The 26,045-nt window shown below is 46.3% G+C and overlaps 1 protein-coding gene across 1 annotated transcript in view; it reads right to left on the bottom strand.

Moving 5' to 3' along the window:
• The window catches only part of prex2 (phosphatidylinositol-3,4,5-trisphosphate-dependent Rac exchange factor 2), a 624,716-nt gene that overhangs the window by 226,724 nt on the left and 371,947 nt on the right, over positions 1 to 26,045 (bottom strand). Inside the window, exon 22 of the mRNA XM_038808469.1 lies at positions 17,077 to 17,167. Within this exon, the coding sequence (XP_038664397.1) occupies positions 17,077 to 17,167 (91 nt within the window). The remainder of the gene's footprint in view (positions 1 to 17,076; positions 17,168 to 26,045) is intronic.

Genomic DNA, 26,045 nt, shown 5'->3' with positions numbered 1-26,045 from the left:
TCCCTCCTCACCCACCCACCACCTCCCCTGTGGCCTCTCAGTAATCCCCGACCTGCTTAGCCTTCCGTGCTGTACTGCCAGGTCTAGGTGTGTTCCAAGAATGTACATCAGAGGTGTAGGTAGTCTGCTGCCTAACACGTTCCATGTCCTTTGATGCCCCTGGCGGGTGTCATCTGAAGACTCTGGGGCCAGAGGGTTCTGGCACACTTGCCGGTGGCACATGCCCTGCCATGCTGCCCTGTTCCAGGTGCTGACAACGTGACTCGCCGTTGTCAGTGGGGTAGGTCTTGGGGGAGCGGGTGGCCATCGTCGCCACTCCATAGGGCGGCTCTGGTTGGTACAGTGCCCCCTCCTCCCAGTCGGTGCCTATAGGGCCCTGGGGTTCTCCTTGGGACGGAGGGGCAGCTGGATCAAGCCCTAAATTCCCCTGCGTCATCTGGCTCTGCCAGCCCTGGCGGGCCCGGATGGCTGCAGCATGGTGTCGATGAGCTCGGCCATGTGCCTCAGTGACTGGGACATGTTCTGGAGCGCCTCGGCAATGCCCACCTGCGACTGGGAAATGCCCCCCAACACCAGAACACGCTCTGCAGTGCCTCAGCTATGCCCACGTGGGACTGGGAGACCTCCCCTAGCGACGAGGATGTGTTCTGGAGGGCCTCAGCAATGCACACCCAAGATTGAGACATGCTCCGCAGCGCCTCATCAAACTCCATCTGGTACTGGATGATGTCTCCCAGCGACTGGGATATGCTCTTGAGGCGCTCGACCGTGGCTGTCACTGACTGAGCCACACCTTGGACCCTTGCACTCATGCTGTCGACTTTGTGCACCGGGCTCTCTACTGCGGTCACCATCATCGCAGTGTTGGCCTCGGTGCCATGCATTGTTGGCGCCATCTCCTGCATCCGTGGACTCTGGGACTCCTCCAATCGGCTATGGACCTGTCGGAGGGTTGCTGACATCCCCGTTGAATCTCACGGCCGCATCCTTGTGTCTGTGTTGTTAAGTGATGGGTTAAGAGACATTCCAATTATGTTAAGTTTATGTTAAGTATCCAATAATTGACACTGATATGTAAAGGGGCTTCAGGTGGCCTTTGTGTCTGGTGATGTGACATTAGAGTTTTGTGCAGAGTTTGTTGAAGTAAATTGAAGGTGTTTGTGGAAAAGGAGCAGAACCGTTGACTCTATACAACAGCAGCTAAACGTCTAACATGCATCAGCTCTGGGTAAACCTGTTCCCAAGCTCAGCATCTGACTGGGACCCAGCAGGGTCCTGGGATCCAACTGCTGTCTCACCTGGGTATTCCTGCCTCTGCATGATGTACATCTGCAACTGTGTGGTGCTCACCCAGAGTGTGCCCCAAACATCTGTCCACTACTGTTGCCTACCTCTTCCAAGTTGGTTAGTGGGAGGGATGGGTCAGTCCAGATGGCATTAACAACTCACCTGTGACAAGTCATCTGGGTGGGGGCCGCGGATCCTCACCTCTGCGCCTTCTGCCTTCCGCTAAGTTGATTACAGGTCTGTCCTCGGCCACCCCTCACCTCAGCACCACTCCAACCTTCTGCCCAGAGGCTCTGCATCATCCCTTATATACCTCTAGGATTGCTCCCTGTAGTGGCTGTCTGTACACATTTCATTAGCCCAAACATTATCTTCATGTATGATAATACCACATCCCTCCCTTTTTCTAAAGAAAAATTATTACACTTTAAGATATTTTTCTGACATCCTGAGAGCATGCAGTATTAATCAGACATGCAGTGTCAATGACTACATAACCTACTAAGCCTCTGGGCCTGATTCTCCCACCCCCCGCTCGGAGAATCGCCGCTTGCCATTTTTCACGGCGACCCCCGATTCTCCGGCCCAGATGGGCCGAGCGGCTTGACATTCCCGACCTGTTCACGCAGGCGGCAACCACACCTGGTCGCAGCCGTCGTGAACATGGCGCCAAAGCTTTGTTTGTGGCTTGTGGGGGTCGGAGAGGGGAGTGAGCACCACTGCCGTGCTCGGGCGGGGACTGGCCCACGATCGGTGCCCACCGATCGTCGGGCAGGCGTCTCCAAGGGTCGCACTCTTTCCCCTCCGCTGCCCCGCAAGATCAAGCCGCCACATCTTGTGGGGCAGCGGAGGGGAAGGCGGCAACCGCGCATGCGCGGGTTGGAGCCGGCCAACCTGCGCATGCGCGGCTGGCGTCACTTAGGCGCCGCCGTCACGTCATTCTCGGCGGCCGTAATTTACGGAACGCCGCTCCTAGCCCCCTGGGGGGGGGGGGGGGGGGGGGTGAATAGGTTGCGATGAGTGGCCTCCGAGGCCGTCGTGAAACTCGGCCGAGTTTACGACGGCCTTCCCGATGCCGCGCGAGAGCGGAGAATACCGCCCCTCATCTTTAAAATTGTGAATAACAAATGCAGCAAAATCATTGTCTTGTCATTACAAGTGTTTAAGTAGAGGGTAACAATTTTTCGTTTTAAAATGTTCAAACTTTTTATAGTCCATAATCTTGAGTAAGCACTCAAGTCTTCACTTCAGTAATGGTCACATCACTAACAAAGCATCAGTCCAATAAGTCAAAAGTTTGAATGGTTGAACTATGTTCGTCCTCTGAGTCAGTCTCTTTCTGTGCTTGTGTTGTTGCTTTTGTGTTTCCTGTGCCTTCACAACCTTCTTGGTATCTGGTTGAACAGCAAAAATCATCACTTCCCGTCCATTGAAATGTTGTTTCTTGAACAATGTCATGTTCTTCCTGCCTTTATTCTTTAACTTGGCCTCATCAACACATGTATGTATCTGTTCTACTTTGAATGGTAATTGTGTTGCACACACTGTGCTGAAGTTCCTTGTTGTCAAGCATTACTGCACATTCCAACACCTTCCTGCCATGCAAGTACCATATGTCATCGAATTGTCCAGTTGTATCATATTCGCGCCGACACCTGTATCAATATTAAATAATGTTGCTATGCCATTCAGATTGAGCTTTACAGTCCATCTCTGACTGATCTTTTGTTGGAGAGAGGTAGTGGATTCTTCACTTGAACCCTTTGGAGCAACCTCAGTGACTGTCGCTACCAAGAAGGTGACCTCTTCTCCGAACTGCTCATGTTCACTGTCTTTGGATGAGTTTTCCAACTCTTTATCTTCTTTCTGGACACTTCTTATCTTCCTGTAGTCAGTGTGAGATTCTTCATTTCCTGGACCAACTGCTTCTTCCACACTATCTACTGTCATATCAACACTGCTGCACAAGTGTTGTGCTGCTTTTGTTGGCGATTCATTCAGTTTTCTGCACTTTAAACCTGTTTTTCCCATTGCCGGGCACTGTCTCTTTAAGGGGGCGGAGCGACAACATCCTGACATCATCACGTCAGTGACGTCATGCGCACACTTCCAGTGTACATGCACAAAACCATCCTCGACCGGCATGTAACTTTCTGTCCCACAAGGCTCTGTAGCATCCTTATATACTTCTAGGATTGCTCCCTCTAGTGCCTGTCTGTACACATTTCATTAACCCTTACATTACCTTCATGTGTGATAATACCACAGGGAACTCGGGGAGGGGGCAGGGAGATCGGGGCAGGGTTGGGAGACAGCCCGTATGGGGGGACGGAAGGGGGAGTATGCGAGGGAGGGGGGGGGGAGTGGGTGGCACAACTGTACATGGGTGGGCTGGGGGCAGTGCCAGGCACATACCCATGAGGGGGAGAAAAGAGGTCCGGGGGTCCGGTGCCAACTCACCCAGCGGAGCTCGTTGATCTTCTTACGGCATTGGGTGCCGGTCCTCCTGGTCACACTCCTTGAGCTTGAACTGCTGCCACTTCCTCTCTGACGGCACTGGCTGCCCTGTGGCTGACTCTCCTTGGCCTTCAGAGGAACAGGGTATCCCATCTGGCCTCCACCTCATACAGAAATCTGCCCAGGTTGGCATCCCCGAATCATGGGGCTGGTCTTCTGGGCGGCATGGCTGCAAGCTGTGTGGGGTTGATTGTGCAGGACCAGTTTAAGTGCTGCTCTCCCTTGTTAGCAGGAGGTTGGCGAGCGCAGTCCCGATGAATCAGCCGCGGGGCCAACATTTACGGCGTGAAGCCCATGGGGCCTCGTTAAGTGGACCAATTAACGTTTTATAGCAGTGATAGCCTCGCCAATCCGAGTGTTCGGAAGCTCGCAGCAGATCCTGTTCGCTACCACATGAACCATTTGGTTAAATCGCACGTGTTGAGAGAAAAATATTTTGTGATGGCTGGGATTCTCCGGGGCCATCTGCTAGACGCAGGATTTGTGGTGGATTGCAGAATCCCACATCAAGCTAAAAATCGGGATTTGTGCCAGGCTGCAGACCTATCGTGTGTTTCCATGCCCATCCCGCCAGCCATAGCATGTTTCCCAGCATTCCAATCGAGCTTCCCGTCTCTACCCAGCTGGAATGCTGCAGCCCCCAGCCTGGAGTCTTGCTGGTGCAAGGATTGAGGAATGTGGACCTGAAGGTGTGCAGTCTGAAGGGGAGCACAGTAGTAAGTACTCTTCCAACTATCACCATCTGGGTGCCAAGGTGCTTCTTCATAGGAGGTGGGGCTTCTGCTGTGCTGGAGGGGCTCAGGTCAGGGATCCTTCTTGGAATGGAGTTCACTTGATGCTCACCCCTTCTGCAGTCTTTAAACTCTTTAAACAGTCAGTCAGTTTGCAAAAATTTTAATTTTCTCATAATAAAGTGACAATACCCTCATCTGCACCCCTAAACCCTTTAAAAGATCCATCAGTATGCTAGGTTTATAGATCTATGAGATGATGGTGAAAGTAATCGTTTTAAAGTGGTGGAAACATTTGAAGTGGGTTTCACACATTCAATTTCATCGCCCTTTAAAGTACAGAAATCTGTGTGTATGCCTAGAAGGTTGAAAGCTTTGATCTGCATTGTTTACTTTCAATTTCATGCCCAATTGCCTGCTAAAAGCTTTAGGATTGACAGGTCGAGGCAGTTTTAAAGAGGAGATCAGATTGTATACATATATATATATATATGTAGCTCTGCAGGGATCCATTAACTCAGGGTAGCAGGTGTTTTCCTAACTGTAGTCTGTGCGGAGTTAGCACTTTCTCCCTGTGTCTGCGTGGGTTTCCTCCGGGTGCTCTGGTTCCCTCTCACAGTTCAAAGATGTGCAGGTTAGGTGGGTAGGCCATGCTAAAGTATCCAAAAGGTTAGGTGCGGTTACTGGGTTTCGGGGATAGGGTGGAAGCGTGGGCTTAAGTGGGTGCTCTTACCATGGGCCGGTGCAGACTCGATGGGCCAAATGACCTCCTGCTGCACTGTGGGATTCTATGATTCTAGTTTTTATTTATGAGTCTGCTTCTTTGTTCTCAAGTGCTTCCTGGAAAGTTCAGCTGTAGGCTGCCTCCACATTTTCTAGACCTATTTTCTCCTCGCCTGCATGTCTCTCCACATGGCAGATGGGATGAACACGATATCCAGCTGGAAGCAGTCGTGACTCCCATAGTCACATAGCTCTATAGACAGAAGATCAATTCTCTTGACAGGTTTGTATACCAGTGCTTCATGAGCCTTAGGTTTTCACAGCAGGTTGTTGTTGACATTAGCAGCCTCCTACAACAATACTTCTTCCCCAGGGATCAGGTGTCTGTCATCGGAGGCCAACACCACCCCCCTCCCCTCCAGACCACATCCCTACCTCTTGCCAAATTTTATTTTCACCCACAGGACGACAAAGCAGAGAGTGAGAGCTTTGGTCATGGCTTGTGTTAAGAGGGAGAGGTACAATCTATAGATTAGGATTATGATGCACGGCTGTGAGAGTGTAATCGGGTGAGTGTTGGTTGCTCAGATGGGAATGTGCAGGGAGAGGTATTACTGCAGTTGCAAGGTGTGTTGACAAGGCGTGCTGAGTTGAAGAATCCTGGGAATATCAGAATGTGGCCTTGGCATCTGAAAGTATTATTCCACTCATCTGTCATGCCTTCCTGAGGTCTTGGATCCTCTTGGTGCATAGTCTCAAGGTGGGATAGACCATCCATGCCTGTTTTGTTGGAGAGGTTATCCTCTTCCTTCTATCCTTTGGTAAGAGCACCTCACTGCAGCTCCTTACATCCTCATTGACCGCCAATTACGCAGCGAGTACTAGCCATATGAGCCAGGTTTCCTCTCCATTCCTGTAATGAGCAGCCTGAGAAACCCAAGTGTTGGAGAACTTTTCTGAAACATGCAGAATAGACATGTCATCCTCCCCATTTTGCAGAATTGGCTGGGGAGCCTGGAGTAGAAATGGTAAAGAGCAAACACAAAGGGCGCGATTCTCCCAGAGGGGGAGAAATCATAAGGCTGGCGTCAAATCCGGGCGGGTTTGACGCCAGCCCCCCCCTCCCCGACCGGGAACCGATTCTGGTCCCCGGTCGGGGCTAGCATGCCGCCGCCGTAAACTCCGGCATCGCGGGCTTAACGAATTTCGTTAAGCCCGCTTGCCAGAGTTTGCGCCGGCTGACGCGTCATATGACGTCAGCCGCGCATGCGCGGATTGGAGGACTCCAACCCGCGCATGCGCGGATGACGTCATCGCGCATTTGCGCGAAACCCGCGCATGCGCGGGCCGGGATGCCCCTCAGCCGCCCCGCGAAGTGATACAGCGGGGCGGCGGAGGGACAAAGAGTGCGCGGGCATCGGACCCGCTGCCCGCGATCGGTGCCCACCGATCGCAGGCCCATGGCACCCTTGGCACGGCCGTGGTACTGCCGTGCCAATCGGTGCCATGGTTTTAAAAATCGGGACTTTACGGCCGTTTTTACGAACGGCCAGACCAGGTGTGTTTGCCGTTCGTAAAAACAGCCGTAAAGGGCTGGGAACTCGGCCCATCGGACAGCTGAGAATCGCTGCCGGCCGTAAAAAAAACGGCGGCAGCGATTCGTATCGGGAGTCGGGCGTGGGGGGGGGGGGAGAGAATAGCGGGAGGGCGTCGGACTAGCGTGGCCGTAAAATTTTACGAGCCATGCTATTCTCCGCACCGTCGTGAGTGCGGAGAATTGCGCCCAAAGTTCACATATCGAGTTCCAAATCCAGAAAGAATGCTGCTGCTGCACCAGACTTGAGCATTAAGATTCCATCCAATGTGCCAAACAGTTTCCTTATGCACTTTAAATTTTAACTCTATGTACGTGGATGGATTTTGAATGAGTTAAAATATCACCCTTCTACCTGGAGCCTCAGTCACAGCACTGAATAAGAAAAATATGATGTGGAGATGCCGGCGTTGGACTGGGGTGAGCACAGTAAGAAGTCTTACAACACCAGGTTAAAGTCCAACAGGTTTGTTTCAAACACGAGCTTTCGGAGCACGGCTCCTTCTTCAGGTGAATGGAAAGGCTTGTTCCAGAAATGTTTATATAGACACAGTCAGAGATGCCCCGGAATGCGAGCACCTGCAGGCAATCAAATCATCAAAGATGCAGAGAGAGAGGTAACTCCAGGTTAAAGAGGTGTGAATTGTCCCAAGCCAGTTCAGTCGGTAGGCCTCTGCAAGTCCAGGCTTGTTGGTGGGGGCCGAATGTAATGCGACATGAATCCCAGATCCCGGTTGAGTCCGCATTCATGCGTGCGGAACTTAGCTATAAGTTTTTGCTCAGCAATTTTGCGTTGTCGCGTCTCCTGAAGGCCTCCTTGTAGAATGCTGACCCGGAGATCAGAGGCTGAATGTCCTTGACTGCTGAAGTGTTCCCCAACTGGAAGGGAACAGTCCTGCCTGTTGATAGTCGCACGATGCCCGTTTATTCGTTGTCGCAGTGTCTGCATGGTCTCGCCAATGTACCACGCTTCGGGACATCCTTTCCTGCAGCGTATGAGGTAGACTACATTGGTCGAGTCGCACGAGTATGCGCCGCGTACCTGGTGGGTGGTGTTTCCACGTGTAATGGTGGTGTCCATGTCGATGATCTGGCATGTCTTGCAGAGATTACCCTGGCAGGGTTTTGTGGTGTTGTGGTTGCTGTTCTGAAGGCTGGGTAATTTGCTGCAAACAATGGTTTGTTTGAGGTTGCGCGGTTGTTTGAAGGCCAGTAGTGGGGGTGTGGGGATGACCTTGGCAAGATGTCCATCCTCGCTGATGATGTGTTGGAGGCTGCGAAGAAGATGTCGTAGTTTCTCCGCCCCAAAGACCATGCAGACACTGCGACAACGAATAAACGGGCATCGTGCGACTATCAACAGGCAGGACTGTTCCCTTCCAGTTGGGGAACACTTCAGCAGTCAAGGACATTCAGCCTCTGATCTCCGGGTCAGCATTCTACAAGGAGGCCTTCAGGAGACGCGACAACGCAAAATTGCTCAGCAAAAACTTATAGCTAAGTTCCGCACGCATGAATGCGGACTCAACCGGGATCTGGGATTCATGTCGCATTACATTCGGCCCCCACCAACAAGCCTGGACTTGCAGAGGCCTACCGACTGAACTGGCTTGGGACAATTCACACCTCTTTAACCTGGAGTTACCTCTCTCTCTGCATCTTTGATGATTTGATTGCCTGCAGGTGCTCGCATTCCGGGGCATCTCTGACTGTGTCTATATAAACATTTCTGGAACAAGCCTTTCCATTCACCTGAAGAAGGAGCCGTGCTCCGAAAGCTCGTGTTTGAAACAAACCTGTTGGACTTTAACCTGGTGTTGTAAGACTTCTTACTAAGAAAAATATGGTTGTGCATTGGACCTTAACTTAGATAAGGGGATCTGTTGCACAGAACTTTGGAGTGGTTGCGCTCTCCATTATGAACTGTGGCATAGTCAAGCAGGGCAGCACGGTAGCATGGTGGTTAGCACAATTGCTTCACAGCTCCAGGGACCCAGGTTCGATTCCTGGCTTGGGTCACTGTCTGTGCAGAGTCTGCACGTTCTCCCCGTGTGTGCGTGGGTTTCCTCCAGGTGCTCCAGTTTTCTCTCACAGTCCAAAGATGTTCAGGTCAGGTGGATTTGCCATGCTAAATTTCCCTTAGTGTCCAAAAAATTGCCCTCAGTGTTGGGTGGGGTTACTGGGTTATGGGGATAGGGTGGAGGTGTGGGCTTGGGTCGGGTGCTCGTTCAAAGAGCCGGTGCAGACCCGATGGGCCGAATGGCCTCCTTCTGCACTGTAAATTCTATGATTCTAAGCAGACATGCAGCACTGCACAAGCTGTGTGGGTCCTGCACTCCCCAACTGCAGAGAATTTATCAACCCTGTAGTCCTTTTTAAAGTTAGTACATTTTTGTGAAGCTTGGTGTTGGCTCCAGAAGCAGAGCGAGTTTTGATTCATCATGTAGAGGCTGTAGAGGAAAGGATGGCGAAGATGATTCTGGAAAAGAGCGAAAGTAACAGGGTAGTTGTTATGGGAGACTTTAACTTTCCAAATATTGACTGGAAAAGATATAGTTCGAGTACATTAGATGGGTCGTTCTTTGTACAATGTGTGCAGGAGGGTTTCCTGACACAATATGTTGACAGGCCAACAAGAGGCGAGGCCACATTGGATTTGGTTTTGGGTAATGAACCAGGCCAGGTGTTAGATCTGGAGGTAGGTGAGCACTGTGGAAACAGTGACCACAATTCAGTGACCTTTACGTTAGTGATGGAAAGGGATCAGTATACCCCGCAGGGCAAGAGTTATAGCTGGGGGAAGGGCAATTATGATGCCATTAGACATGACTTAGGATGTGTAGGTTGGAGAAGTAGGCTGCAAGGGTTGGGCACACTGGATATGTGGAGTTTGTTCAAGGAACAGCTATTGCGTGTTCTTGATAAGTACGTACCAGTCAGGCAGGAAGGGGTAGAACGAGGGAACCGTGGTTTACCAAAGAAGTGGAATCTCTTGTTAAGAGGAAGAAGGAGGCCTATATGAAGATGAGGCGTGAAGTTTCAGTTGGGGCGCTTGATAGTTACAAGGAAGCGAGGAAGGATCTAAAGAGAGAGCTAAGACGAGCAAGGAGGGGACATGAGAAGTCTTTGGCAGGTAGGATCAAGGAAAATCCGAAAGCTTTCTATAGGTATGTCAGGAATAAAAGAATGACTAGGGTAAGAGTAGGGCCAGTCAAGGACAGTGGTGGGAAGTTGTGTGTGGAGGCTGAGGAGATAAGCGAGATATTAAATGAATACTTTTCGTCAGTATTCACTCAGGAAAAAGATAATGTTGTGGAGGAGAATGCTGAGACCCAGGCTATTAGAATAGATGGCATTGAGGTGCGAAGGGAAGAAGTGTTGGCAATTCTGGACAAGCTGAAAATAGATAAGTCCCCGGGGCCTGATGGGATTTATCCTAGGATTCTCTGGGAAGCCAGGGAAGAGATTGCTGCGCCTTTGGCTTTGATTTTTAGGTCATCATTGGCTACAGGAATAGTGCCAGAGGACTGGAGGATAGCAAATGTGGTCCCTTTGTTCAAGAAGGGGAGTAGAGATAACCCCGGTAACTATAGGCCGGTGAGCCTCACATCTGTTGTGGGTAAAGTCTTGGAGAGGATTATAAGAGAGACGATTTATAATCATCTAGATAGGAATAATATGATTAGGGATAGTCAGCATGGTTTTGTGAAGGGTAGGTCATGCCTCACAAACCTTATCGAGTTCTTTGAGAAGGTGACTGAACAGGTAGACGAGGGTAGAGCAGTTGATGTGGTGTATATGGATTTCAGTAAAGCGTTTGATAAGGTTCCCCACGGTCGGCTATTGCAGAAAATACGGAGGCTGGGGATTGAGGGTGATTTAGAGATGTGGATCAGAAATTGGCTAGTTGAAAGAAGACAGAGGGTGGTGGTTGATGGCAAATGTTCAGAATGGAGTTCAGTTACGAGTGGCGTACCACAAGGATCTGTTCTGGGGCCGTTGCTGTTTGTCATTTTTATAAATGGCCTAGAGGAGGGCACAGAAGGTTGGGTGAGTAAATTTGCAGACGACACTAAAGTCGGTGGAGTTGTAGACAGTGCAGAAGGATGTTGCAGGTTACAGAGGGACATAGATAAGCTGCAGAGCTGGGCTGAGAGGTGGCAAATGGAGTTTAATGTAGAGAAGTGTGAGGTGATTCACTTTGGAAAGAATAACAGGAATGCGGACTATTTGGCTAATGGTAAAATTCTTGGTAGTGTGGATGAGCAGAGGGATCTCGGTGTCCATGTACATAGATCCCTGAAAGTTGCCACCCAGGTTGATAGGGTTGTGAAGAAGGCCTATGGTGTGTTGGCCTTTATTGGTAGAGGGATTGAGTTCCGGAGCCATGAGGTCATGTTGCAGCTGTACAAAACTCTGGTACGGCCGCATTTGGAGTATTGCGTACAGTTCTGGTTGCCTCATTATAGGAAGGACGTGGAAGCTTTGGAACGGGTGCAGAGGAGATTTACCAGGATGTTGCCTGGTATGGAGGGAAAATCTTATGAGGAAAGGCTGATGGACTTGAGGTTGTTTTCGTTAGAGAGAAGAAGGTTAAGAGGTGACTTAATAGAGGCATACAAAATGATCAGAGGGTTAGATAGGGTGGACAGTGAGAGCCTTCTCCCGCGGATGAAGGTGGCTAGCACGAGGGGACATAGCCTTAAATTGAGGGGTAATAGATATCGGACAGAGGTCAGAGGTAGGTTTTTTACACAAAGAGTGGTGAGGCCGTGGAATACCCTGCCTGCAACAGTAGTGCACTCGCCAACATTGAGGGCATTTAAAAGTTTATTGGATAAGCATATGGATGATAATGGCATAGTGTAGGTTAGATGGCCTTTAGTTTTTGACTTCCCATGTCGGTGCAACATCGTGGGCCGAAGGGCCTGTACTGCGCTGTATCGTTCTATGTTCTATGTTCTAAATGAAAATTTTATGAATTCGGGTCAGACTGACCCTAGGCAGGGGAGCTACAGTATGTGCCTTCTGCTCAACAATGTGCTTTGCATCAGCACCCACAATGTGGAAGTTGGCATCTGACATGCACCAAGGAAACTGAGCATCGATTCACTGGCCCCATGGTCTCACAACTAATTTCCATGCTGTACCATTATAATAAAGCTGGGTTTTAATCTGTTGCATATAGAGTCTCATTCTTTATGAATATTAAATATTCTTGACAGATTTAGATGTGTTTGGCAGACAAAGTGTAGAATTATTGTGTTAATTAAATAAGTGGACCTTGTTGGCAGGCAACAACTAGGAGGAGTTTTGAGAATCAAAGGAATATTTTACATCAACAGGTTACACATTGTGGTCCCATCTAATGAAGAAAATGTAGTTTTGTACTTAAGCATCTTCTGCTTCAGTGTGAAGTTCATAATTGCATAGATATTCAGCGTTATAGGTAAAACTAATAAGGACACAGGACAATCAAAAATGCTGCTTCTGGAAGAAGGTTGGTTCAACAAAGTGCATTCCAAAAGACAATTTTTTAAAAAATATTGTGGTAAGTAATAACTCCTGTAAAATCTGGTCCTGTATTGATTTCTATGACAAATTATGGAGGCTGTTAAACTAGGTGATATTTGCAGTATCTTCCAGTTTCTCTTCAAATTTGCACAAGGTATCTCACTGAGGCTCTCTATTCTGAGAAAGCTGAATATGAATAGTCGATTGGTAATAGAGAACTTGAGTAATGCTGTAAAAAGAGACATGCTGCCAAAACTTTATGTCTTGCACTCATCAGGACATACACAAGAATACCAATTTTCAAAGGGAACAACAATTTACACTGCATAAGAAAAGGGTGCTGATTGGTTGACAAGTGGACTCTGATTGTAGAGGCGTCGCCATGGAGAACGCAGCAGGTAACTGTTATCCCTCAGCTTTCATTCAAATTCAATAGGCAATACGATTCCGAGTGGTTGAAACTTTACAATCAGGAATGTACCAGGGAACAGTTGTTCTTCTTTAATTTTTAAAAAAACACAATGCCTGGACATGCCCTTTCAATCAGGCATTTCCAAAAAAAAGGAATATTGAAGTTGAAACATTAACCCTGCTTCTTTCTCCACATATGTTGCCAGAACTGCTGAGTTTTTCCAGCACTTTCTGACTTTCCACTTGTTTGTCTGATCAAAGTTGGGCTAGACTTGGAGGTAAAGAATGTAGCGATGGACATGCTGCCTCACAACTAGGTAAGTGGGGTCTCGGAGAGCTAATATCAGTCCTGTATGTCCCCATGAGGAGTGGGTAGGAGCTGTTGAGGGCTGAGGGCAGAGGACACCAGTGCTGCAGGGGTGGCCATTGCTATGGGGGAGCCCCATCCTGGGTCAAGGACTCCCATTTTAGAGTTTGTAGACTTGACAGACTCCACATGTGGCTGATGGTCCACCGATTCTGAGAAAATGCACGTGGATGTGGGAAAAGGCCTTAAATTTTTAAAAATAAATTTAGAGTGCCCAATTATTTCTTTTCCAATTAAGGGGCAATTTAGCATGGTCAATCCACCTAACCTGCACATCTTTGGCTTGTGGGGGAGAAACCAACGCAGACACGGGGAGAATGTGCAAATTCCACACGGACAGTGACCCAGGTCCGGGATTCGAACCTGGGTCCTCAGCAGTGCTAATCACTGTGCTAAAAGGACTTTAATTACTGACTGGGCAGCAAGGTCGCATAGTGTTTAGCACTGTTACTTTACAGCGCCAGAGTCCCAGGTTCGAATTCCCGGCTTGGGTCACTGTCTGTGCGGAGTCTGAACGTTCTCCTCGTGTCTGCGTGGGGTTCCTCTGGGTTCTCCGGTTTCCTCCCACAAGTCCCGAAAGACGTGCTGTTAGGTAATTTGGACATTCTGAATTCTCCCTCTGTGTACCCGAACAGGTGCCGGAATGTGGCAACTAGGGGCTCTTCACGGTAACTTCATTGCAGTGTTAATATATAAGCCTTCTTGTGACAATAAAGATTATTATTATTATTAAGTGGGTCAATTGGGGTTTGGGTGGGCAGCATGTCTGCCATTTTCCCGCCACTTACCAGATGGCATGGCAGCAGGAAGGCAATAGGCACCCCTCCAGCGTTTTGCCTCTGAGCTTGTCCCTAAAGCCCACAAAATTGAACTCCTTTTGTAAAGAGGCAGCTGTGCACTTCCTTGATTATTAGGACCATTCAGATCAGATGTATAATAGCCTCACCACAGCAGCTGAAGAATGTCCATCTGCCCCTATTGATCTTTCCTTGCAGCTCTTTATATGTTAAGGCTCATCCATGATGACCTGCTCTTGCTGTAGGACTGTACTTGGAGGCTCTGATATTTCTCCCATCCCCCTTCACTATCTACTCACAAATTTCCCTTCTCTCATAGGAAGTCCCATCAATAAAAAAGCTTGAGAGCTCACCACACATGCTCTTTCTTGCTTCAGGGTGACATCACTCAGGGTCAACAAAAGCCTACTGATACGGTGATTACTCCCATTATTCATTAGGTACTCAGACCCAGGTCATGACTGGCATCTGTATTGATGATGCCATACCCTCATCTGCCCTGTTCAGCCCATTTTCGTAGATGCCTGCTCATGGATGTGGCAGGATGCAGCACCAGGTTGCCAATTACCTCCAGTGCTGAAGACTCCCCTATGACTCAGAACTCTATTATGAGAGCAACATTGGTCCCAAGAGGCACCTGATTGCACAGCGTAGCTAAATACCACCAACATCCCTGGTTCTCATGCAGCTCCTCAGCAGAGAACCTGGATGGATTAAAGAACACACCAGAAAGGCATCAGGCTAAGTACAGCAGGCATAATCTATATTTCACAGTAAAACGTTTTGAAAAACAACCTCGCAATCTGGCTGGGTGGTAGTCAGGAAGAAGAAACAAAAGATTTAAATCAGAATGTGCTATAAAATTCAGTAGGACCTCAAGAGTTATCTGCATTGTTGCGACAACAACTCCCACATCTCCACCCACCTTGCCCAACACCTGCAAACATGAGAGTTATTGTCTCCTTCAGTAAGCCTCTTTTGGTAGAATCTCAAAGGAGCAGCTTCTCATGTCAACTTGTGACAATGTCATTTTCTTTTCTCCTCCTCTGCCTCCAGTAAAAGAACATGCACGGAAATACTGAATCCAATGCAATGGTCTCCATGAGAGAATGACGGTATTGCACGCAAAGTTTGTTTGATAGTCGAAACCTCACACTCAGCCAGTTCTCTGTTCAACATCACACAGACAAAATACCCTCTTCTCTTTGGGCGTAGGTCAAGTGCAATTCTGTTTAAATATTGGAATTTCAAGTAGTTACTTTGCCTTCATTATTCTGCCATTTATACACACAGCACTTTAATGGTGAGCATATCTTCTGATAATAATAATAGTAATATTTATTAGTGTCACAAGTAGGCTTACATTAACACTGCAATGAGGTTACTGTAAAAATCCCCTAGTTGCCACACTCCAGCACCTGTTCAGGTGCACTGAGGGAGAATTCAGAATGTCCAATTCACCGAACAAGCATACCGACCAGAATGTCACATGTATTTCGAACGGGTAAAATTCTGGCACATCTGACTTATGGACCAAGTACTGACTCTCAAAGGTGTTTTTGCCACCAAAGCACGGCAACCTTCGAACATCCCAAGCTTAGAGAAAGAAAGTGACATGCTGAACAAAGCCATGGATGTGCTCCAGTCTCCTAGAGAGTTGCTGTCCAATAGGCTACAAGGATAGGATACCTCATCACCCCAGCTGAGATCAGGTGGTTCCGAATGAGCCTTAGGCCTTTCTAGTTTTGCATCTCATTACGTGTTACCCATTGAGCCTTTTGAGAATTGGTAATGTTTGGTAATAGAATTTAAATGATTTTCTTTGTGCATTATAGAAATGTAATTACTTTAGAGATTTACGTGAAGCATTAAAAACAGTATTAAAATTCAAAGGGGATGGGAAAGAGTTCCTCCATGTATTGTCAGTAAAATTATTTTCTATCTACAAAGGAGATACTTACAATTTGCAATACATTGTTGGAAAGGAAACTATCCCAAATGTAATTTCAGTTTAATCTTAATTATTTTCTGAAAGGGATGAAATTCCTTCACTGATAATCGGAAACATTTGATTGTAAATTTCTTTCGAACAGAAATTAGATTTTTTTGTTGTGTCATTAATCATATTCCAGTTTCTTCTGAATTTTAGATGAAGGATTTGTTGCCCATTTTGTGGTCCCATAAATCTGAGGTAATCTAGTACACTCCCACTGGATAAACTAGCATGTACAGACCAGAGGACCAGAAATTTATGTGGACCTCTGACATAACAGGTCATGTTAAAGTTGCCTTTAAAGTATGAAAGGCGTCTACTGACCCCTGGAAAATTTTCCAAGGTCAATAGTGAAAGTTCCCAGTGGACACCCGGATTGCTGATCAGTGGATATTCAAAGTTAAAGTAATCTTTACTGTCAAAAGCAGGCTTACATTAATGCTGCAATGAAGTTACTGTGAAAATCCCCTAGTTGCCACATGTTCAGGTACACAGATGGAGAATTCAGAATGTCCAAATTACCTAACAGCACGTCTTTCGGGACTTGTGGGAGGAAACTGGAGCGCCCGGAGGAAACCCACGCAGACATGGGGAGAACGTGCAGACTCCACACAGACAGTGACGCAAACCGGGAATCGAACCTGGGACCCTGGAGCTGTGAAGCAACAGCACTACTTACTGTGCTTTCATGTGCATTAATATTTACTGTGTTAATTTTAACACACTTTAATTTAAATTACAGAGTAAAAACTAATTCATATTTTGAAACTTAGAAAAATAGTTTGATTGTGTAAATGATTTCAAAGGAATGGCATATTGGAAACTTATGAGTGATCCTGTCCTCTGTGTTCAGCTATAAACTGACTGATATCACCAATTCAGCAGTTGCAACCTATTCAAACCCACAGATAAAGATACATAACTTAATAGATCAAGAAAACAAATAAATTCAATTTTAACGGGCTTTGCTACATTAACTCCCTTGAAGTAAAGCAAAGCGCTTAGTCTTCCACAAAGAAATTCTAAAGCAGTGCAAGTTTTAATAAGCACAACAAATTTGGAACAGTTTTACCATGTGATGAACATTATCCCTGCAACTTAATAGGAACCTGCAGCTTTTCATAGTTAATACCAAATGTTACCTTGTAAACCTCGCCTCGGGATTAAGTTCTTGGTTTGTTCAAATGCCTTTGCCACAGCTGGTCCCTTCAAAAGGTTACTGACTGCGTCTACCTGTCGAGATTAAAGCAATATCACTAGAAAAGCTTCTTTGCAGAGACTGAACAAACTGTTGCATTGAAATACGATTTGCCTGCAACATAATGGATTTGAACTCTTATCTTAAATTAGGTTTCTTACATTAAAGAAAAGCAAAATACTGGGGATACTGAAAATCCAAAATAAAAACAAAGTGCAGGTTTGGCAGCATCTGTCGAGAAAGAGAGTTAACGTTTTGAGTCCAAAATGACTCTTCTTTCGAACTGAATAAGGAGGCTGTTGGGGTGGAAAATGAGGACTGAAGAGAGATAGAAATGTGATGGGTTTATGCTGTCGAAAAAGGAGCGCGGGTCAGAATGGAACAAAGGGGAAGTTCAGGCACATGATAGAGGGTGAGTGAGATTAAATACTAAATATGTAATGGATCAAGAGGTGAAGGGATTGACAATGAGGGTAGTAAAGAAACAAAACTGTACTCCAGAGTAGGTATGAATAGCAGAATAAAGTTCAGCTTTGTCTGAAAGCAAAAACATGATAACAAGATGCAAACTGATAATTGGAGGAATAAAAAATCCAATACTCAACCCTGACTTTGTTGCTAAACCTGCTGACAAGGGCAGTCCTGTTGTTGCCTTGTGCACTGTCCTCTACCTCTCAGAGGGTGAGTAGACTGTCCTGATAGACTATTGTTTCAGCCTGTTTATTCCCATTGAACTTATTTCTTCCTATCTTGACTCTATTCATTGCCCATTGTCATGTCTCTTCTGATCCTTCTGATACCCTACATAATTTCACAATTTCCAGTTTCCTAGTCCTAACCAGTTTGAGGGCTCTCCGCTTCTCTTTCCTGAATAAGACTGGAACAATGAATGTTCCAAATACCGCATAAAGAGAAAGGTATAATGAGGGTCCACGCAGATTCCCATATCGATATCTTTTATTTGGAGTGAGACAAATTCAACGAGAGATCAAGTTCAGCCAGATGGAGGAGGGTGGTGGTGGATGGGGGAGAGGCTGAAGCCCTTAGACCCTTTTTCCAGTTCAACGATGATTGGATTGGTGCCACTTCCTGCTTTAGTCCAGAACTAAAACAAATCATCAATTTTGCTTCCAACCTCCAACGTTCTCTCATCTTCACGTGGTCCATCTCCGACACTACCCTTTCTTTCTTTGACTTCTCTATCTCCATTTCTGGGGATAGACTGTCTATTAATACCCATTATAACCCACCAACTCCACAGCTACCTTGATTACAATTTGACACGCTCTTTTTCCTGTAAGGACTCCATTGCATTCTCCCAATTTCCCCATTTCTGTCACACCTTTTCTGATGATGCTACCTTCCACAACAGTGCATTTGACGTATCTTCCTTTCTCCTGAACCAAAGGTTCTGTTGGTGACAAGGCCCTCAACCGTGTCTGACCTATTTCTCCCCTCATTCCTTTCCCTCCCTCCCAGAACCACAATAGACTTCCCTTGTCCTCACTTTCCACCCCACCAGCTTCCGTATTCAGAGGATCACCATCTCAAGCATGATGGCACCACCAACACATCTCCCCTCTCCTCCTCTGTCAGCATTCTGAAGAGACCGTTCACTTCACAGTACCCTGCTTGACTCCTCAATCACCCCAACAGCTCATCCCCTTCCCATGCAATCGCAAGTGTAACACCTGCCCCTTTACCTCCTCTCCCGGACTGTCCAAGGCCCCAAACACTCCTTTCAGGTTAGACAACAAATTAATTGCACTTCTTTCAATTTAGTCTACTGTATTTGCTGCTCACAATGTGGTCTCCTCTACAAAGGGGAGGTCAAACACGAACTTGGGTGTTCGTTTTACAGGGTATCTCTGCTCAGTCCACAAGCATGACCCTGACCGTCTGGTTTCTTGAAATTCCAATTCACCATCTTGCTCTCACACTTACATTTCTGTCCACAGCCTGCTGGAATGTTCCAGTGAAGCCCAATGCAAGCTCAAGGAACAGCACCTCATCACCTGATTAGACTTTACATCCTTCTAGACTCAACATTGAGTTCAGACCATGAACTCTGACCTCCATTTCGATTTGGTTTTCCCACGTGCCAGTTGGTTTCTTAATTTGGTATTTTTGCTTTCAGTCAGAGCTTGCCTTTATTCCACTATTAACACCTATTCTGGACCAATATTTTATTTATTTACTACTACCATTACAACTCCCTTTGCATCCTGCTCGATGACATCTTTGATATTTCATCTTCCCATTGCTATCCTTTGCCTGAACTTTCCCTTTGAACCACCTGACGCTTCTGTTTTTTTGCAACATGAAACTGAACTGGAGCAGCCATATAAATACTGTGGCTACAGGAGTAGGTCAGTGGCTGGGAATTCTGCAGAGATTAACTCATCTCCTGACTCCCCAAAGCCTGTCCATCATCTACAAGGCACAAGCCAGGGTGGAATACTTCAATAATAATCCAATAATCTTTATTATTGTCACAAGTATGCTTACATTAATACTGCAGTGAAGTTACTGTGAAAAACCTCCACTTGCCTGGATGAATGTAGCTCCAACAACTCTCAATAAGCTCAACATTATCTGGGACAAAGCTTGACTGCCATGCCATCTACCACTTTAAACATTTGCTTCCTTGTACTATCTACAAGATGCACCACAGCAACTCACCAAGGCTCCTTCGACAGCATCTTCCAAACCCTATAGCACCTAGAAGGACAAGGGCAGCAAATACATGGGAAAACCACCAGGTGCAAGGTCCCCACTAAACCACACTATGTTGACTTGGAAATATATAATTGTTCCTTCACTGTCATTGGAGCACCCTCCCTAATAGCACAGTGGTTTTACCTACACCACACAGACTGCAGCGGATCAAGAAGGCTGCGTAACAGCACCTTTTAGAGGGAATTTAGAGATGGACAGTAAATGCTGGCCGAGCCAGTGATGCCCAGACCCCTTGAAAGAATTTTTAAAAAGCATACAACCCATTGTATTTCTACCTCTCTTCAGTTTTGAAGTATCATTTCAACTCAAAATGTTAACTCTGGGGTGGATTTTCTGCCCCCAGTTTCAGGGGGTTGGGAGCAGCAGATGGAGGGGAGAATCGTGCAGGAGACCCAAAATGGCTTTTATGACAGTGGGATTTTCCTGCCTGATTGCCTCCGCTCTCCTGTCGATGGGGCAATGACCACCCTGGCTTACACACACTTGAATATGCATATCAGGTGCCTTCAATTAGGGCTGATTGTCCCCCTACATGAGGCTGTCCATTCACACCGGCAAGAGTCATGCCGGATTCATCACATCATTCACCTCGTGAACAGAATCCACCAAAGGCGCACAGGAGAGTACACCCCCTGGGAAAGGGTCATGCCCAGGCTGTGCCTTGGGGTCCCCCAGGGGGTGTGGTACCGTAGGGGAGGTGCTGGTGTTCCGTGATGGGGATGGGTGGGGGGGTTCTGTGGGGTAGGAAGCACTTCCAAAGTGTCAAAAAACATGGCACGGAATGATGTTTGTGTAGTGGTGGGCTTTATTGCTTTACATTAAATAGTCCAGATCTGAATCCTTGTAATGCTGCGCCCAAAGGTAGGGAGCCAGACCTCATGAGAGGTTCAGTATATCAGGTGAGGACCCGCATCTTGGAAATCTGTGTAGAAACAAAGCCAGCAGCACGAACAAAGAATGAATAGTGAATTGCATCCCTTTTCCTCTTTATTGGTGAACTGATTTAAATTGTGCATGCCATTATCTTCCAGGGCATTCCAGGACCCCGGGCCTAACACAACCCTGCTGGTGCATTTTCCACCGATTCATTGTATTGGACATGGATGATATCCAGAAAAATTGGGGCAGAGGTGACAGAAGTAGCAGGAAGTCAGACCTTCCTGGGGTGGAAGGAACGTCTGCTTATGCCTGCCTTTGTCCACTTGTCTGGAATGATCTTGGAAAGAAGGCCCAATGCCATTAGTTTCTCTCTCATTTTGCTTTCCCCCAATGTTTGGAATGCTGATATTGCCCCAAATATGCCACTGCCATAAAAAAAATTAGGTTCCCTGTACTACTCTGGACATTAGTGATACCTGATTTATTTTTGCCTTTTTTCTGATATTTGCTAAATCAGTAATGCAGGTGTCAAAATTGAGGAAATGGTTAGGAGTTTTTTTTAACCTCTTGGTGTAATAGAGGTCAATTAACAAGTTCAAATGCAAATTAATAATTCTGGACTAATGCCTCTCCTGGCCTTTATTCATAGTACACCAAGTCAGTAACTCTGTGAAGCAAGTTACTTCCCACTGTTTTTTATTGAAATATGTAAGCAGAATAGAAATAAACATTCCTGTGATAATTTCCTTCCAGACATTGAATAGCGTGCTGCATGGAAAACCTAAAAGATATCTAAAAATTTGGAGGACGAAGAATACATAATATACAAGAACCAATAATTAGGATTTCTGCACACACATACATTTAAACCTTTACAAGTACACCGTTAAACATAGAATTAAAAACACATCCTGCACCTAATTACCATATTGCCATCTTTGGACGTGCCTTAAAAAAATAGTCTATAATTTGCTGCAGCGGGGCAATGAATGGCAGCAAATCTTGCTTGATTAATCATTTGACACTTTGCACCATAATTTGCTGACAGTGTGAGCTGTTAACATTGTGACAAAGGAGCTGGGTATCTGGTCTTGAGTGATCATGGCAAGCAACTATGCACCTCATTAACCAATCAAGATATAGGATTGTAAAATTACAATGCAATGATGTAGATGGAAGTCTAAATTAATGGGTGAATTAAATGCCAAATCAGATATAGAGAGGGGGGGAAGGTGGGTTGGATTGAAAGAGAGAAAAGAGACTGAAATGAGAAGTAAAATGCAAAGTAAAGTTTAAATTGGTAGTTTAAAAATATCCAACAACAATTACAATCTGAAGGAAGGCACCTCCACACTTATGATAACTAGCTTTCAGTGCCAGACGTTATTAGTAATTTACACATTGGGTACTTGGACTTAAAATGGCACAAATTAACTTTCTGTGACTAGTTTAGTTTATATCTACTAAGTATATCAAATTCACACTGTTCAAGGCAAGATGCAGTTTCCACAAGCTAACAATGAAGCAGCACACCTCAGACAACAACTTATGGATTTCCACATTTAGCCACGTATCTGTCCTCATCTGAATTCGCTGCAACATTTGCTCATAAATAATGATGAGCGCCACTAGTCTCTATTATTTTGACAGAAAATTATGGCCCATATGCTTGGGTATAACGGTGCTGGTCATCTTTGTAAGCAGTCAGAGAAACCTCTGTTCAGTAGTTTGTCCAAACTGCCCAATATCTAATAGAACAAGTGAGCAAATATAGGCTGTGACAATAGCATCCTTTTATAAGCTAACCTGAACATTGCGGCCCAGAAATTGGGCCAGAGCACAAATTTGCTTCATTGTCACGCGACAACCAAAAATGGCAGGATTGATGTTGTGACTGCAGACTTCAAACCAGTAATGCCCAGTCCACCATTTTAGTTAAGTTTTATTCTTTCATGGGATGAGGGTGTCACTTGCTGCCCATCCCTAATTGCCCTTGATCTAAGGAGCTTTCTGCACCATTTCAGAGCGCAGTTAAGAGTCAACCACATTACTGTGGGTTTGGATTCACATGTAGGCCAGACCAGGTAGACTAGAGTTCCTTCACTGAAGGACATTAGTGAACCAAATGGATTTTATATGACAATTTATTTCATTGTCACCATTACTGAAACTAGCTTTCTGTTCCAAATTTATTTAAGAGTTGAATTTAAATTCTACCAGCGGCTGGGGTGGGTTTTGAACCCATACTGGCTGCAAACATGAGTGATCAGGCAGGGGCAAGATTGGGAACACCACAGAGTAGGCCTAGTTGCCAGAAAGGCGAGAAGAGGAGAAGGAAAGCATTCATCAGGGGGTCATATTGAAAGAGTTCCTACAGGAAGTAATTCTAGCAATGTGGATTTAAGTAAAGATGTTTTGTTGCAATTATATAGAGCCTTGATGCGGCTTCAACTAGAGTATTGCAAACAGATTTGGTCTCCTTTCTAAAACTTGACTCATGAGCACGATCATTCCATGAGGAAAGACTGAGGAAACTGGGTTTATGTTCTCTAGGGTTTAGAAGAATGAGAGGCAATCTCATTGAAACATAACATTTGTACAGAGCTTGATAAGATAGACACAGGAAGGATGTTTCACCTGGTTTTGGGGGGGGGGGGGGGGGGATCTAGAAGCAGGGGACTCAGTCCCAGAATAAGTAGTAGGCCATTTAGGACTGCATGAGGAGGAATTTCTGCACTCAGAGAATGATAAATCTCTGAACTTTTGAATTATCTATCCCAGGTGGCTGTGGAGGCTCCAACATTGAGTATTTTCAAAATAGAGAACAATATATTTCTAGATAGCAAAGATATCAAGGGATATGGGAATAGTGTGGGGAAATGACGTCAAGGTAGATGTCATGATCTTCTTGAATGGTGGAGCAGGCTGGAGGGATTGAATAGCCTATTCCTGCTCCCATTTCCCATGTTTCTAATTCTCCTATCTCTACATCACTGAATATAAATGTAGGATTGAATTTAAAAAAGATTAAGATATGTGAGATGCTGTGCCAGAACTGCAGTCTCAAACCATGACATGGATAACAACCCCTGTAGCTAACAAGGTCATTGTTGCATGAACTTTCATAGTTAGTACAGGAACATTCATTACCGGCCAATTATCTATCAGGTATCACCGACACTTAGAAAAACAAGTATTTGCTGCAACGTAGAAGTAATTGGTATGAAGTCCCCTGTATGTCCCCAAAACGTAAATTTTAAAGTAAAGGTGAACTGGTAGCTTCCTGATTACATTTTGACTGAAACAAACAAATCATATTATTGACTATTTTCACAGAATCGTCATGGTGTAGAAGATCTTTCGGCGCATCGTGTCTGTGCCGGCTCTCCAAATGAGTATTATGATTTCCTACCATTCTCCTGCCTTTTTCCCATAACCCTTCCAATAATTGTCTAATGTCCCCTTGAATGCCTCGATTGAACCTGCCTCCACTATACTTCCAGGAAGTGTATTCCAGACCTGAGCCACTCACTGTGTGAAGAGTTTTTTTCTCACACTGCACTATGGGATTTCCCCATTGAATTGTCCCTAGCCCCTGCCAATGACCTAATGGGGATCCCAACTTTAAATGTCACAATCCCTTTTTAGATCTAATTTACAATGCAGATTAGGGAGGTACTGTGAGTTCCGTATCCATGGGGGGTGGATGGGGAGGCCGTGGCCAAGGTGGGGAAAGGGGAATTCCATAGTTGAAAGTTGAGGGGTTCCGTGTTGGGGTGTTACTTGGTGATTTCATCAAGACTCACAATGTTGAGTCCCATACACACCAGTAACTATGCTACTGCTGGTCTCATTTGTATCCACCAGGTAGAATACTTACGGTTTCTTTGCAGCCATAACTGCATTACAATGTCAATGTACCTGTGCAATTAATGGATGACCCATTGCACACAGTTAGGTTTTCTGTTGTAGGTTGCGTCATTGACTTCCAATGATTCAAATACTTACCCTTCAAAATTCTGACTGGTAAGATATTTGCGCTAACTCCCATGTCGACTTTGGCTGTGAACATGTGTTTGCTGCTTGTCTTTGGGCATATAATGTTGATAGTCAGAAAGTTTGTAACCGTTTGACTTTAGTCACACAATGGGCGGATTTCTCCATTAGCCGACACCGGAATTGGGGTGTGCGATCAGGAGGAGAATGGCTCCCGATGCCGAAATCGTGGCAGGTGCCGGTTTGACGGCAAATCGAGATGCTCCACCTCCCCGAGAACGGCATAAATGCGATGCATGCCGCGCATAGTTGAAACGCCTTTTTCATTTCAGTACTGGGCCAACCTGCAATTCTCCGCCTCCAACGGGCCGAATTCCCGACGGCGCAGTACACGTGTGCTCTCACACATCGTGTACTGGCGTGGTGGTTGCTGAGAGAGAGAGGGCGTACGGACAATGTCCAGCACCGCCATACTTCACCGACAGCCGTGCCACTGGCTGGGGGGCTTCTGCCAGGGCAGGGCAGAGTAGTGGAGGGTGGTCAGGAGGTGGGCTGTGGGCTCGGGGTGGACAGGTATGCAACACCATTACCGCAGTCGGCAAGGCAGCCATGCAGCTGCGCATGCTGCTGATAGGCCACTTTAAACTTGGGTTGTATAGCTGACCCCCGTGTTTAAGCACGCTTGCAGCTTGCCATCCCTGCAAATGTCGATCACGGACCGGGCGAATCCCACACTGTTTTTCATGGGAATCGATGATGTTTCACGCAGCACTGGTGCTGCCTTGTTCTCCAAACGGGTATTATGACTTAGTTTCATTCTCCTGCCTTTTCCCCGTAGCCCTGCACATTGTTTCTATTCACATAACCGTCTAATGCCCTCCTGAATGCCTCGATTGAACCTGGCTTCACCACACCTGCAGGCAGTGTATTCTGGACCCGAGGCGCTCACTGAGTGAAAAGTTTTTATCTTATGTTGCTTTACGGGATTCCCCCACTGAATTGTCCCCATGCCCTGCCAATGACCTCAGAGGGATCCCAACTTTAAACGTCACAATCCCCATTTACATCTAATTTACAATGCAGGTTAGGCAGATGTCAAGAGGTTCCCTGGTTTATGTGGACCACTTGCCATTGTTGCTGCCAATACGCTGCACATACTTTCCATTTGGCTGCATCTTATTTCTGGTTAAACATTCTGTAATGAACTCCAATTGGCTTTATTGGTTGGCCAATTGGAGTATGAGCTCCCTCAATGATAGCTCATTGAGGGGGCCCATATAAGCACCTGTGTAGGCTTTG

The sequence above is a fragment of the Scyliorhinus canicula genome, chromosome 10 (genome assembly GCF_902713615.1).
Source record: "Scyliorhinus canicula chromosome 10, sScyCan1.1, whole genome shotgun sequence".
NCBI lineage: Eukaryota > Metazoa > Chordata > Chondrichthyes > Carcharhiniformes > Scyliorhinidae > Scyliorhinus > Scyliorhinus canicula.
The sequence above is the reverse complement of the archived record's forward strand: the minus strand, read 5'-3'. Positions and strand labels throughout refer to the sequence as shown.